At 40.5% G+C, this 16,867-nt stretch overlaps 1 protein-coding gene across 1 annotated transcript; it reads left to right on the forward strand.

Annotated features, from left to right (window-relative positions):
- The first annotated feature begins 1,937 nt into the window (after nt 1-1,937).
- KDELR2 (KDEL endoplasmic reticulum protein retention receptor 2) lies at nt 1,938-16,867 on the forward strand. The gene is made up of 5 exons (XM_072418944.1): nt 1,938-2,202; nt 10,895-10,995; nt 13,717-13,875; nt 14,492-14,744; nt 16,683-16,867. Exons 1-5 carry the CDS (start codon nt 2,112-2,114, stop codon nt 16,715-16,717), a joined length of 639 nt encoding a protein of 212 aa, XP_072275045.1. The 5' UTR covers nt 1,938-2,111; the 3' UTR covers nt 16,718-16,867.

A 16,867-nucleotide genomic window follows, 5' to 3' on the forward strand; every position in this document is an offset into this window, starting at 1 on the left:
TGGGGGAGAAGTGTCCTTCCTACAGCACTGTCATAACCTGGATATCTCGTTTCAAGACCGGGCATTTCACCGTTGAAGATGAGCCCCGCAGTGCGCACCTCCCAACCTCAACTGACCCTGCAACCTGCGATCTGTCCATGAGCTGATTATTGAGGACGGGTGAATATCCACAAAAAAGATATCCCAGATGCTTGACATCCCGGGAATGTGTTGGGTTTGTTATCACCACTATCCTAGACATGGCAAGCTTTCAGTGAAGTGGGTGCTGAAATGTTTGAACAGTGATCAGAAGAAGGAACCAGTTGAAGCATCCAAAGCCATTTTGGCCCATTTTGAAGCTGCACAGGACTTTTGGCTAGGTTAGTGACTGAGGATGAAACCTGGCTCCACATCTGATCCTGAAACCAAGGAACAGTGAAATGAATGGAGCCACAGTGGGTCCCCTCAGCCGAAGAAGTTCCGATTTCAGAAATCAGCCAAAAAAGTCATGGCGTCCGTTTTCTGGGACAAAGAAGGTATTCTGTTGGTGAACTACCTACCTCAGGGCTCTAGTATCACCAGACAGTATTATGCTAACCTCCTGGACCAGCTGAAGGAGGGAATTAGGACACAACGCCATGGATGTTGACCAAAGGGATCCTTTATTTGCAGGACAATGCACCTGCGCACACATCCAATGTTGTAGCTGCCAAATTGAACACGCCGGGTTTCCAATTGGTCCACCATCCTCCTACTCACCTGACCTGGCCCCTTCTGACTATTATCTGGTCCCAAATGTGAAGAAACACCTGAAGGGGCATTTTGAGGACATTTCTGACGTCAAAGATGCTGCTGAGAGCTGGTTTGCGGCCCAAAGGACTTTTATTTGAACGGTCTAGAAAAGCTGCAACTACGCTGTACCAAGTACATCAGTCTCAGGGGAATATGTTGAATAAATGTGTTATTTCATAACTCTGGCTCTCTTCTTTCTGGGCAAAGCCAGGAACATCTCAGCACCCCCTCGTAGAATGGCCAGGTGATGTCTCTATGATCTTACCTGCCTGATCATTACATATTGCTCCGAATTCCAGTTCCCCTGCATAGTTACATAGTAGTAGTTACCCACTAGGGAAATAAACATATCCCGAGTCAATCGGATTGTCTTAGCGTAGGGGTCGGCAAACTCCGGGCTTTAGGTCAGATACGGCCTAGCCGGTAGTTCCTTCCGGCTCAACGCCCCCTGAGCGATCCGGCTCTGAACTAGCGGATTGGTCAGGGGGCAATAGGAACTACCAGAACCGTCAGAGCTCCAGTGCTGCCCCCTTGCAGTTGCTCCTCTATTTACCCCAGCTAGTGTTCATACTTCTGCCGGTGCGGTAAATAGTGAACGCTCCCTGAAGGTAAATCCCTCCCCTGCACGATGCATACGGATGAGAGGGATTTCACTACAAGGGGCGTTACCTTGTGGGTGGAGCCAATAGGGCGGGTCCGGCCTAGTGTGTTCCCGCCCACCCCATAAATGGCCTAGTGGCTATAAAACGTTGCCGACCCTGTCTTAGTGCAATTACCTTGTTTTAGCGCCCACCTAAAAATGCACTAGGACCTCTGCAGAGAGGACTCTGCTTCCACAGCAGAATCTTAGTGACAATGGTCAGGCTGTGATTGACAGAAAACCAACTGTAAGCCATTATCCTTTACATGGAATGTATTTTGCTGATTTAAACTGTCAGTTGAGTTTTATGACTTTTGTTCTTCCCGTCACTTGAATGAATAAGGACAATCCCCGGCTGAGAATTAACTAGCGCTCTCGTAGAATTTGCTGGAATCTGTGGCATTCCAAGGAAAAAACTAAATCTCAGAATATTCTAGGAACTCCGGCATGAAGGGGCGTGTCTGCCGATCTGGCAGAGCAGGGGGCGTGGTTTGTATTGTGACGCGTCATAGTGCTGAGTCTCCCGGCGTGCATTGCGCACGCTGCAGTTAGGCCACGTCCCCGGGCCACGTAGCTCGGCTCTCGCCATTTTAACGGATTGAAGTGAGAGGCTGCAGCGTCAGAGGCTCCGGGTCACCTGTGCCCTCTCTTCTTCCTCCCGGACACCGTAACTCCCTTGTCACCCTCCTCTCCTAACACCATGAACATCTTCAGGCTTACCGGGGACTTGTCCCACCTGGCAGCCATCATCATTCTGCTGCTGAAGATCTGGAAGAGCCGGTCCTGTGCCGGTAAGTGCTCGCTGCAAACTTTCCAGCTGCATGCCCTGCACAGGCTCCTGAAGTATCCCGGTGACAGATGGAGCGCCTTGCTCATCCCTGCATTGCTATTGGCTGATGGGATGCTTCAAGAGCTTGTACTCCTATCCTACAAACACAAAGTTAGTATTTCTGCATGCAGCACTGCACAGCCATGCTGGGACTTGTAGTCCTCCCTCAATTCTGTCCTTAGGGATAGCGGTCTGTGCTTCCAATCATTCTCCTATTTAATGTACAGTGCTGCTTTATATGTTGGTGCTATACGAATCCTGTTTAATATTAATAGATTTAATGTACAGCGCTGCATAATATGTTGGTGCTATACAAATCCTGTTTAATATTAATAGATTTAATGTACAGTGCTGCTTTATATGTTGGTGCTATGTGAATCCTGTTTAATATTAATAGATTTTATGTACAGTGCTGCGTTATATGTTGGTGCTATACAAATCTTGTTTAATAATCATTCAGTGACATTATTTTTAGCCCCGGTATTGTGATCCAGCTCTTCAAAGGAAAGTGCCGGGCGGTGCGCCCAGCTAAAAGAGCCTAGAGAGCACCTGTGATTACCTATCAGTCGTATGGGGGGGATTTATTACAGCACTGCGTTATATGTTGGTGCTATATAAATCCTGATTAATAATGACAGGAGTAATAGCTGATCACATTGCATGCTTCATTAGCTGATCATCTATCAGAGTGATTGGGATGAATTACTGAAGGATCAATGGCTGATCTCTGCTTACACCCAAAACTATTTTCACTTCCCTGCTTGTGAACACATTCACACAGAGTTCACATAGGTGATCAGGATTCACTCCCATTGTTTAATGGAATCTTGCCTAGATTGTAAGCTCTTCGGGTCAGAGTCTTCTCCTCCTGTCATTTGCAACCCCTATTTATTGTACAGCGCTGCATAATATGTTGGCGCTATATGAATCCTGTTTAATATTAATAATGATAGATTTATTGTACAGCGCTGTGTAATATGTTGGTGCTATATATATCCTGTTTATTATTACTAATGGTAGATTGATTTAATGTACACTGCTGCGTTATATGTTGGCGCTATATGAATCCTGTTTTATAATAATAATGATAGATTTATTGTACAGTGCTGCATTATATGTTGGTGCTATATAAATCCTGTTAATGATAGATAGATTTATTGTACAGTGCCGCGGTATATGTTGGCGCTATATGAATCCTGTTTTAAATGAATAATGATAGATTTATTGTACAGTGCTGCGTTATATGTTGGTGCTATATAAATCCTGTTAATAATGATAGATTTATTGTACAGCGCCGTGTTATATGTTGGTGCTATATGAATCCTGTTTATTATTAATAATAATAATAATAATAATAATGTGATGGATGTGTAGAAATGCAGCCAGCGATACTTCTATATACAATGTCAGCATTGGAAGTATTTCTGGTCATGTAAAGCCATCTACACTCAGGTCCCAGGTTGGAATCTCAGCCCGGACACTTATCTGCATGGAGTTTGTATGTTCTTGGGTTTCCTCTCGCATTCCAAAAAACATGCAGTTAGGTTTATTGGCTTCATTATTAGACATGACTATGGTAGGGACATTAGATTGTGAGCTCCTCTGAATGACAGCAAGTCACATGACTATGGACTTTGTACTGCGCTGTGTAATATGTCGGCGCTATATAAATACTATATAATAATAATTGCTGATCGTGGGGCTCCGTATGGGTTGTATTATATTGCTGATGTGTGCTTTATACAATGATAGTGAATGATTATAAGCTCTTCTGGTCAGGCTCCTCTCCTCCTGTATCTGTCATTTGCAACCCCTATTTATTGTACTGCGCTGCAGAATATGTTGGTGCTATATAAATCCTGTTTAATAATAATAATGAGTGCCGTGTCCCCAGCCTGCACATTCCTGCCCCGTGCTGGGTGTCATTGAATGATGGCTTGTGCTGTGTGTGGATCTGACGTGGCAGCCGGTAGTAAGGCGTGGTGTTCCATCGGTTATGACATGCCTGCTGCGGATGATTGGAGTAGTGTGTGGGGTCGCCCCCTCCCTCCCCCGGGGGTCACCAGAGCTGGGGCGATGTTGGTTTTGGGATTGTTAAGCTAACAGTGAGGAGGAAGCGGCCACATCATCAGCTCTGTGATGGCTCAGCAGCAATGTCTGCACGTTGTTCTGTATCTTCAGAATCCATACATTTATACAGAACACCCGCCATTTGTATACAGCGCTGCATAGTAATAATTATAGATAATATCAGGGAGTACTTCCCCATAGATTATTAATGATCTCCCGGGATGGCGCTGGATGTACATCATTCAGGTGGATGAGCTGCCTGCAAGAAATGAATGGGATTAGCGGGGAAGAGAGAGAATAATTCCTGGCTAGTTTAACGAATGTTAGTGGCATCCGCTCACAGTGTGCAGGCTTTTATAGAAAAATGATTTCACCTATTAAAGCTTCTATTAGAGCTTGTATTTTCCTTATTTCCCCATTCAGCAGTGACAAGGATCCAGTTGTTAATTTACTGACAGATCTGTCTTCCCATTGGCTAATTGTCAGCAGGAATGATCCCCACAGTTCTCCTATTAATTTATAAAGGACATTGTGGAATTGGAGAGAGAAAAGGGCAACTAAACTAATAAAAGGATTGGAGGAGCTAATATTATTATTATTATTTTTATTAATCTATAGTGCCATCATATTACGCAGCGCTGTACAAGTCCATAGTCATGTCACTAGCTGTCCCTCTAAGGAGCTCACAATCTAATGTCCCAACCATAGTCATATGTCATTAATGTAGTCTAAGGTCAATTTAGGGGGAAGCCAATTAACCTCACTGCACGTTTTTGGGAGGTGGGAGGAAGCCCACGCAGACACAGGGAGAAGCTGCAAACTCCATGCAGATAGTGTTCTGGCTGGGATTCAAACCTAGGACCCAGCGCTGCAAAGACCAGAGGGCTAACCACTGAGCCACCGTGCTACCCATGAACTAATAAAAGGAATGGAGGAGCTCCGCTATGAGGAGAGATTAGCTGAACTGAATCTATTCTCCCTTGAGAAGAGACGTATAAGGGGGTATATGATCACCCGGTATAAATATATAAATTGTCTATATAGAGAACTCTCTTCCCCATTATTCACTGTGAGATCATTACAGAGCACAAGGGGGCGCTCTTTGTGTCTGGAGGAAAAGAAGTTTAATCTCCGGATAAGGAAGGGATTCTTCACTGTAAGGTCTGTGAAAATGTGCAATCTATAGCAACTACTATAGATTGCTCTAAGAAAAAGCTGGATGGTTTCTAGAAGCACAGAATATAACTGGGAATTAAGGATTTAAAGTAAAAATAACAAGAGACCGTTGATCCAGGAAATTGCCCCAGGGCATCAGGATTTTTTTTTTCCCCCTGTTGAAGTAAAATGTACCAGGGTTTTTTTTTTTTGCCTTCCTCTGGATCAACTATGTCCATAGGGTTTTATATCTGGGATATGTTTATTTCCCAAGTGGTTGAACTTGAAGTCTTTTTTCAACCTAACTATGTAACTGCCAACTGGTAAGATTTCTTGCCCATGTAAACAGGTTATTAGCAGGGCTGTGGGGATCATTCCTGCTGGCCATTAGCCAATAGAATGCCTGAACCTTAATGGATGCTTTTTAGAATACAAATTTGCAGCCTAAGGCAGAAGTGTTTGCCCCAGCCCCTATCAGTATATGGGTATTCCCGCTCTGAGAAATGACTTGTAGCAATGCTGGAACAAGTTGATACAGATAGGAAGTAGCTGCAGGAGATCTGAGGTGTGGATCTGACACAAAGCATGGAAGGAAATTCTAATAAACAGCATTTGTTCATGACACACAGTGCTTTAGCAAGCTATAGGCCATTAAGGAAAGTGCTAAGTACATAAAATAAACCTCATCAGCTGTTTTATCTGCTACAAGATTTGTCATTCTGTTAGACAAATACAGGAATTCAGGTCTGCGGCCCCATGTTCTCCATCTAAATACAGCTTGGTCCCAGCCTGGCTTTGGATGTGAAGAAATAGATGACACAGATCTAATATTAGAACACTTTGTTAGTTTTACTTAAATTAAGGATTTTTTTATTAATACAAAACTAGATGTTTAATTTTTTATATTTCAAATGATCATGGAGCTCAGTGAAAAGGTTTTTAGGTTTTTTAATATATGAAAAAAAGACAGAGAAGAGTTTTTTTGGCAAACAAAAAATTGTATTAACGATGATTTCTCTTAATACAAAGAAACAAATATTCACTGATCCCTAATTTCACAGAAGGATCAGTCTTAATCGGGTTAAATCAATTGCAAACTGGCCAATAACCCATCTATTAGCATGCCTTATGTGTAATTGGTCGCAAAAATGTGCATACGTAAGGCCATGTTTCAGACGCGTTTCGCCCAATGTAGGCTTCCTCAGGGGTAGTGATACGTTAAGCGAAGCGATGCACATACTTGATAGCATCTAATTGCACAGTAAATGAGAGAGCAAACAGATGTAATGTATATTTATTATGAGAGAACAAACAGATATAGTAACTTAATTAATACAAATTATTCAGTTACACTAATCTATGTACATTAGGTTTCGATATCGGTTTGTTCTCTCATATTTACTATAGATTATATCTGTTTGTTCTCTCATATTTACTGTACAATTAGATGCTGTCAAGTATGTGTGTATTGCTTGGCTCAACGTATTGCTACCTCCAAGGAAGCCTACATCGGGCGAAATGCGTCGGGTATCACGGCCTTACGTATGCAAATTTTTGTGACCAATTACACATAAGGCATGCTAATAGATGGTTATTGGCCAGTTTGCGATTGATTTAACCTGATTAGGACTGATCCTACTGTGGAATTAGGGATTAGTGAATATTTTCAATATTTCTTAAATTCATCAGGAACATGGAGACCTACATAACCATGTTCCATGTGATGTCATACATGTGTTCTATGCGTTTCACAAAACATGGTCCGCTTCATCAGGAACATGGAGATCTACATAACCATGTTCCATGTGGTCTCATATGTTCTACACGTTTCGTGGAATGTAGTCTGCTTCATCAGGAACATGGGGACCTACATAACCGTGTGCCATAAGGTCTCATACATATGTTCTACACGTTTCATGGAACGTACTCCACTTCTTCAGGAGCATAGAGACCTACAATAGTAAAAACAGAACTTTACAAATATCCAATATATAAATATAACTTTCGATCAAAAAACTTTGTTTTATTATAATACAATTTTGATTGTGAAAATTATATTTATATTTTGCATATTTGTAAAGTTCCATTATTATTGTAAGTCTCCATGTTCCTTATGAAGCGGATGAAGTTCCACGAAACGCGTAGAACGTATGTTTGAGACCACATGGAACATGGATATGTAATCCTAGCTAGTTTTAAATATTTTTTATCAATACAACTAACATATTTTATGCTTTCATTAGTGTTGAAATATATATGATTATGCCTTTTGGCAGCAATACTCTAAAAGTCCTAAGGTTTGTTTTGTATGTTGTTAATTATGATTGTGGATGTGGCATTGGATGATTCTATATTAAGGAAAGGGTTATAATTGAGAATATTATGAATGCCAAGAGTGAACTTTGTTTAGGAGCCACAGGCAGAGTACACATTGACAATTGCTTCAAGCCAATGGAAGATTTTTTATTTTACCTAGGGGACTTTGTGTGGCTTCTGCCAAAAAAACTCTTCTTCCTTGTATTTTTATATCCATGGATTTTGGTTCTGCTTTATATAGAATAGGATTTTCACTCATGGTATTGACATTAGTTGTATAGGGTTGTGTTCCAAAATATTTTTCCAACCATTGTGCTTCTCATGCCCTATACATTTTTTTTTTTTTTTGCTTTGTATTAGCCCAAACTTTTAAACTGCATCAAGTTGCTTTTGTGTTTCCATTGATTTAGGGATAAGCGGTTCTGATGGGAATTAATGTTGTGTATACAAGCCCTTGGCAAGTTGGTCAGTGAGGCACAGAACTTGGAAAGGGATTGGCAATTTACTTTGGCCCCCCATGTGCTCTGCAGTTTTGTGAACATGCAGTCATATGGCACACCTCCTGTTCTCAGTTCTGCCAAAAGACAAAAAACATCCCTTTTATGCTTCAAGTTGACCTATAATGGGTGATTATGAAAGCTGCCATTTCTAAACTCATGTTAAATTCTAGTTGCTTGGAATTAAAGCTGGTCTTTGGTTTCAGTAGTTTGTCGCATAATTGAAACAATCATGAACACCAACCTGGCAAGTTGTATATTTCAGAAACGCCTCGGCAATGGCTTCCATATTCTCACAATGTAGGTAAAATGAAAGGAACGTCTGATTGCTTGTTTTGCTAAGTGAAAATTTGCACATGTAAATTCTATTACTGAGTCGCCTTCAAGATGTAAAGTAGATTTCTCTAACAGGAACAATAATAAAACTTTATTCAATAGGGTAAAGAACCTCTCTGTTTTACTTGTTGGGTAGTTGGTCCTCATGTCCCGTTTTACTATTTGTGATGTAGCAGACCTTACAGATTGTACAACCCATTTTATTATATTTTCACCCTGTTAACCAGAACCAGTCATCCTAAATCCCAGCTTGCCCTTCTAATGGCATAGATAAAACTTCATAAATGAAAGTATTGGCATTAAACTCATTGTTGAATCTCAGAGAATAGCTACACAAATGACAATTCTAAAGTTATTGGGTGAACAAGGTGTTAGAGCAAATCATGTGGGGTGAAAAGCAAACCATTGCTCTGACCATGCCTATCCCCCCAAATTAAACACACCCCAGGTGTAAAGGAAATGCTCAGCACTTTCAGGCATGCAGGAGCATGTGGCTTTCAGCATGCTCTTCTACCTCATATGTATAAAAGCCAGGCTGCTTGGAAATTGGCTCAGCACAGCCATATGGGATAGAGTCCTTTAAAGAGGAACTAGTCAAAACACAAAAAAAACACAAATCCCGCAGGGCAATCTGATCACTGTCCCCTCGACGTTCCGGAGCCGGCGCTCCGGTCGCCGCCATCTTCATCTGCTCTTCCGGGTTCTTCATCCTACGTGACCCGATCCAGGCGCGGGTTTGGGTAACATAGAATGAAAAAAAATTTGCAGATCGCACTACTCATGCGTGACATCTGCACATTTTTTTTCATTAAGCAAAAAGGCTCCTTCTGCACATGCCTGAGATGCTTGAACATGCGCAGGAGCGCCCAAGAGCCTCCCGGGATTTGTGACGTAACAGAACTTTTACCCTACATAAGAGTTCTCTACCCTTTTATGTAAAGTAAAAATTCTGAGTATAGGTACACTTTAACTCCATGTAAGCTCTAGTTTGGAGCTTACACACAGCTTCCTTACCTCACATTAGAAAAAGAAAACTAAGAACTAAAGATAAGTTTGTGCTGATGGGAAGAAGGACCATAAAACCTGTTGGTCTGCTTTGCCCTGGCAAAGTACTTGTTTGATTAGTGGGTTAGTAATTTGAATTCCTGCCAGAAACAATTAAAAAAGCGTGCCAGAATTATTTTTGTTCTTTTGCTTGGTAAGGATAGAGGCTAACACTTGTTGGTTTTAACTTTTCATCACCAATTGTACAGTTTAGTTGCATTGAATTGGGGACATGGATACAATGGGGGTGTGTGGATGCATTTTGTACATATTTTTTAATGATTGCTATTTTTGCTGATAAATGATCAGCATGTGACAACCTCCGATCACACAATACTTTTGCTGATTTGTTTCTGCCCTTTGTACTTGAGTCAGAGTGTTATGCAGATCTAATGTTGTCCTTAACTAAAAATCCATTATCTCTATTTAAATTTAGTTTTTCTAGAGCCCCGGAAGTCTAAAAACAAGGGTGGTTAATTCAGAAAGTCCATAGCTGGCCTGATGTCTGTAACAGCTGGCATTTGGCTTGGAAGATATAGTGGCCAGTAGTGCTGTGTGCTGCCTAGGCAAAGTGTTTGAGAGTGGGTGAGCATTCAAGTGGACCCATTGTTATTATTAATATTAATAAACAGGATTTATATAGCGCCAACATATTACACAGCACTATACAATAAATAGGGGTTGCAAATGACAGATACTAACAGTGACACAGGAAGAGGAGAGGACCCTGCCCCGAAGAGCTTACAATCTAGTAGGTGGGAAAAGTATCACACAATAGGAGGGGGATATGGAATGGTGGGAAGTAGTGAGGGTTTAGGAGACAGAAGAGGACGGGTAGGCAAGTTTGAAAAGATGAGTTTTGAGTTCTCTTTTAATTGAGCAGAAACTAGGAGCAAGCCGAATAGGACGAGGAGACCATTCTAGAGTCGGGGCAGCTGTAGAAAAGTCTTGCAGCCTGTTGCTTTGCTTTTTATGGCCAATGCACATGTTACTAACTTCCAAGACTAGCTTTGTATTACAGTGTAACCATGGCCCTCTTGTTCTTTTGGTTCTGCATGTTGGTGCCCTAAGGTCTAACTCTAGTCTTGGTAATATGGTTCTAGCAACATTTTTTGTGCATCCACAATATTATGTACATTGCACCCTTAATGAAGGATTTGTGGTACCCCAATTCACTTCTACTCTATAGAATATTTATTTCAGACTAATAAAATGTTCTTTTTTTTTTTTACATAGGCATCTCTGGAAAGAGTCAGCTTCTGTTTGCACTGGTGTTCACAACTCGATACCTGGATCTCTTAACATCATTCATTTCATTGTACAACACTTCTATGAAGGTAAGATATTTAAGTGATTAGGCTTGCCACTGACCTGTATTAGAAGGAAGGCAGGCCTTTTTTGAAAAAGCTGGCTGTTGCTGGCTTCAGTTTTTTTTTTATGTTTATTTTAGGTCAGTGAATCAAAGTCTAAATGATGTCTGCACTCCGAATTTGCATATTAGTTCCTGGACTTTGACACAGAAAAAAGTGAAGACTTAGGATTAGTATAGCGGGTTTCTTTTAACTTCTTGCACTACTTACTATAACTTCAGAACATAACTCTAGGAGATCATTATTATATTTTACTTTACCACTATTAAAAAGAAGGCATTGCAGCGCAGGGTAAGGAACAGATCATAGCACTTTTGAAGATGAAACAGGATCTTAAAGTACACCTGTACATAGATTCTAAATAGTATTACATCTAAAGTATTTACATATATTTAAAAAAAACAGTAAAACTTTACAAGGAGCGTGCATTGATCTGCGTAGCTGCAGGTACTGTGAAGTAATTCATACCTAAAGATCACAATGAAGACTCTGAATCTACTTTGATGAAACCTCTGCCCCACTGTGGCCAAACTCCATGATGTCCAGTGGTCGCCAACATTTTGGTGGTCCGCGGCTCAGGCTGGTGAACCCCAGAGTGGGGTCAGGAGCCCAATAGGGGGACGCACCGGCCAGAGCCACGGACCTTCTCCCTTGTGCAAATCCCTGGCTCAGGGAAGTGGGCGGGCTGTGTTTCATGACACAACCTGCCCACTCTCCCATCGCAGGCTCAGATCTGCAATGGCTGAGTGAGTGGGGATTTGGCGCTATGACGCCACTATAGGGAGGTTCCTCCCCTTTGATTGACAACCGGCTCCCTGCACAAGTATGGTCAGGAAGCAGTAATTTTAGTGGTCCACGGGACCAAAAAGGTTGGTGACCACTGATCTAGTCCACATTTAAGTCCATAGTTAGATTAGTATAGAAAGTAGGAAGGAATACATCATATTACAAATTAAAAGAAGAATATATATATTTGGCAGAATCTCTATGGGATGCTCTGTAGAATAACGGTAAACATACATTATCATCTTATCCATAGATTGGGCTTCTCATGTCGATTTCTGCTTCTTCCTGTTGTAATACATTGTAGACAGGATAAATGATCCCTGCATAAAACCCATGCATGTTCATCTGGAATCTACACTTTTAATGATGCAGCCATTAAACATCTTCCGCTTTTCAATACCTAATCAATAAGTGGTTATAATATTAGTAATGAGGGAATACATTTCACTGTATTTTTTCTGGATTGATGCATTGATTTCATATAATGCTGAAATTTAGTCTTTTGCATGGTAAAAAGATTTTACCTTTTAATATATACTGTTCAGTGGAAATGTTTCTGCTTTACCTGCTGTAAGAGTCTATATGCTTTATTAAAGATGCTTATTTGGGATTCCGGGTACAGCGGCATCAAAGCCCTTTCCCATGATATTCTTCTGCAGGGAATTGAGTCGAATTGTGTTCATGACTTGAATAGATAGAAGTTTCTGTAGTAAAGTCATTATAGTTAACTAAATTATTAAACTATGAACCCTAGTGATTGGAGAACAATATTGGGGCCTTCAGTTGTACTTTCGATGAGTTTGAAATGAATTCATAGGAAAAGTAGAACAGAGAAAACCTGAGATTTTGTTGCAAATTCAATTATATTGTATTCAAATTATATTATATTCGAAATACAAAGCACCTAATTCTATGCAACATGGATCAAACAAGTCATTTTTGGTCATTCACAACCCTGTGACTAAACATAGGATCACTGATGGCTTTAGAAATTTAGAGGACCCAATGTGCTTGGTCTATGGAGACTTCTATTTTTAATGGCAAATTTATTAGTGCTCAGCCCAGAAATTATTTTAGGTAGGTGGCAACCCCTGTATTGTAACCCAACTCATCAGTAACTACCCAAAAATAGCCGGGTGGTTACTGAAAAGTGCCGGGTGGTGCGCCCGGCTAAAAGGGACTGAGGGGAACACTGAAAATGCTAATATAAAAACATTTACCTTGGGTAAATCTGTTGCATTTATGATCTCAAAATATTGATTGAAGATTAGAGGGGGTGAAAATCATAGTGTATGTCTGGCATTGGAATAATTCACAGGGTACAGGTGTCAAATAGGTGGTTTATAAGCAAAGTCTAAGGCTACGTACACACGTCCGATGGTTCTCGTCCGATAATAGCCTCAGGGCTGATATCGAACAGGAATCTGGCGCATATACAGTGCAAGGAACAATTGTAATGGAAGTGAAGCTGAGGGAGCACAGCGGGGTGCCGCTCTGTTGTTTCCCCCCTGTCCATAGAGCAGAACGGCACTGTATGTACAGTGCTCAATCATGCTTCGTACAGTGGTTTGTTGTTGGAAAGGATTGTGAAAGGTCCTTTCCATCGACAATTACTGAAAGTGTGTACGTAGGTCTGTAAATACATGTGGCAACTACGAAATATGTGTATTTTGAATGCAAAGTGCAATGTGCCACTTAGTTGACATACCATTGGTTAAATATACAAAGTATAAAGAGGAAGAATCCATCCAAGGCTAGATTCTTTAATAAAGTTTACCTATTTATTCCCGGTAATATGAAATCTTGCAGGTGAATTATCATTATTCATAACCCAATCTGAGGGTATGTTGTTGCTTCAGAACTTTTGATTTACACGTGGCTCTTACACATTCTTTCTTCCAGCTGATCTACATCGCTTGCGCTTATGCAACAGTTTATCTCATATACATTAAGTTCAAGGCAACCTACGATGGAAACCATGACACATTCAGAGTGGAGTTTCTCGTTGTTCCTGTTGGTGGATTGTCTGTCCTTGTCAACCATGACTTCTCTCTCCTTGAGGTACTGTCTGCTTTATGCATTTAGTGGTACTTTAGTATAAATGGATAGTTTATATTCTGTTGCAGCCATAGCCTCATGACTTACCACACCTTGTTTAGTTTTGTGTTATTGCAGAGAAGCTCCAGTTTTGGTAGAAACAGGGCTTTGCTTCCTCACATCAGACCCTCCAGTAAGGAGAACAGTGAGCAGCATTGTATTGTGATATCTCCAAATCTCCTAAAATTCGACAGTGCATGGTTAAAGCCATCCTGTATTAAATATACTTGAACACTGCCATGATCTCTTTTTTTTTTTTTTTTTTTTATAACTAATATAAGTGTTGGCAGAAATGTAATGCAATTGAATAAACATACATTTTTATTTTTTTTATATATCACATGGATATTTATTTATATATATATTAATATAAGTCACTTTTTTGTAACCTCAAACTGCTAATGGTTGGTGGCATAGAAGTAAAGGCTGCACAGCAAGCTGAATATATAATTTGTAAATGCTTTGGTACAATACACACATTTCTGTACAAGTTTTTATTGCTGGTTTTATGGAAACTAATATAAAATAAATAAATCTTTTTAAAATGATCATTCTTAGATGTCACTGTCTTACTGTTTAGATTCTGTGGACCTTCTCCATCTACCTGGAGTCTGTGGCCATCCTCCCTCAGCTCTTCATGATTAGTAAGACAGGTGAAGCGGAGACAATCACTACTCATTACTTATTCTTCTTGGGCTTGTACCGTGCCTTGTACCTCTTCAACTGGATTTGGCGCTACTCTTTTGAAGGCTTCTTTGACCTGATCGCTATAGTTGCAGGCGTGGTACAGACCATCCTGTACTGTGATTTCTTCTACTTGTATGTTACAAAAGGTGAGTGCTGTGACTTCCCACTTACACACGTATGACTGCCATTGTTTTTGTACAGTATTTTTTTTCCTTTTCAGCTTTGATCTCTGCATGTACAACGGAGATGTGGTTGTCTTGAGATCACTAGCTTGCTGTCACTTGAGGTGGGGGAATTCTTTAACCCCCCTAGCGTTCTAATTTTGTCCGTATTTCCATGCAAAAAGTTACATTTGTTTTTTTTACATGGAAATTTATTTTACATTGTAGGCCTATAATTCTTAGGCATAACTCACCGAAATATGTCCAATATTTAATAAACTTAATGAGAAACGTTAAATAAAAAAAATCACAAAAATCTGTTACAAAAAAAAAAAAATAATAATGAGACGTAATATAACTGTACAGTAGTATGTGTGTGTGTGTATATATATATATATATATATATATATATAGCGCTATTTTGTATTGAATCAAATACAAAATGATTTGAATTTCCCGCCGATCCTCCTCCCTGCACCGACGCATGTACCATCATCACCGGGAAACCCCGGAGATCATCTTGGCAGTTTGCGACTGAAGTTCGGAGGAGGAGGACTTCCTTTAAGGGACCCCGAGTGTGATTTAGGATTTCTGCTTTTTGCAGGTAAAATCCACACCGAGTTACACATGGGAATACCGCTGGGGGGGTTAAACCACTGATCTGGATCAGTCTTGTAGCAAACAGGATCATGGTGAAGTAAGATCTGCATGTCCGTGACCGAGAAGTCAGTAGCATTTTATTGATGTCCAAGAATCATGTTAATAGCTAAGCAACTAGCATTTTCAGAAGGTCAGGAGTGTACATACCTGTATATTTTTGTGTGGCTGACTTTTTAAGTCACTCTCCCATGGAAGTGCTCAAGGGTCAAATAAAAGAAGCCAAGAGTTATAAAACTCTTGTGAGAAGTCATGCATTTGACGGGGCAGGTTACATGATGTTCATGGTAAAGTGCCAAAATTATTTGTGTTCAGTTAAACTAAATTAGTAGAAATATTTAAGGCGGAACTAAACCCAAAATATAAAAAAACAATACAGATCCATCGGAAGGTTTCTTTGTTTGGGTCCCGCATTGTCCCGGGTTCCGTCTTTGGCCTGGCGCAAAGGAAGCGCCAGGCACTGACTTCTTCCGGGTTCCACTTCCTTCATCACCCGATCTCGCACTGTGCAGGCGTGAGATCAGGTGACATAGATGGTGAAAAAAAGATGGGCGATCTCACTGTGAATGCAGTTGGGAAAAAAAAAGTTAAAATGACTCCTTCTGCACATGCCTGAGATTAGGGCAAGCAGCCAAGAGCCTCCCGGGATGTGTGAAGTAGATATTCCGGGAGGCTTTGCACTCCATTCTGTCTTGATCACTGCAGTGGAAAGGTGCTGCACCCTTTTTTTTCCCTTTTCCTTTACATATAAGGTTTGTCTACCCTTTTATGTAAAGTGAAAATATTAAGTTTAGGTCTGCTTTCAGTACTCTGTATTAAAAAATATTGCATGGATGTAACACTGGACAAAATTCAGATTCCTGTACAATGCCTGTCATTGTGTAACTGTTTGACATGACTTGGGGTGTCTGTAACTTCACCTCAAACTATCTGCTGAATTATGGAAGAAACAAACAGGGAAATGGGATCATGAGACGTCATGGCTGCAAAGAGGACCGATGTGGCTTTGGTAGTATTTCAAAATGTATAGTTGAAACTGTCATAGTATTTGTGTTGGAGTCCTAAATGGTATGCAAACCCTGAATAAAAAAATGAATGCAGTTACCACATCCAAGGACTGGTAAGCTGCAATTGTATAAAATGTGTTTTGCTGGGTTTAGATGCACTTTAACGCTGGAGTTTTCTTTTTGAAGATTTAATGAAAATGTAAAAATTAGCCAACTAAAGTTTTTCTTTTCTTTTTTTTTTTTATTTTTTTTTTTACAGTACTAAAGGGGAAGAAGCTGAGTTTGCCAGCATAAGTGCCAAAGACTGGGACCAGTAGCTGTCCTCCACACCGTCTGGACAGAACAATCCTTTGAGCGAAGGCATAAGATGCATGAAGCAGAGTCAATCACACTACTTTTATATGCAGAACTGCCTTCTTTGCTGCTGGATAGGCCCAGAACAAA

This window comes from Pyxicephalus adspersus, chromosome 7, assembly GCF_032062135.1.
Source record: "Pyxicephalus adspersus chromosome 7, UCB_Pads_2.0, whole genome shotgun sequence".
Classification (NCBI taxonomy): domain Eukaryota; kingdom Metazoa; phylum Chordata; class Amphibia; order Anura; family Pyxicephalidae; genus Pyxicephalus; species Pyxicephalus adspersus.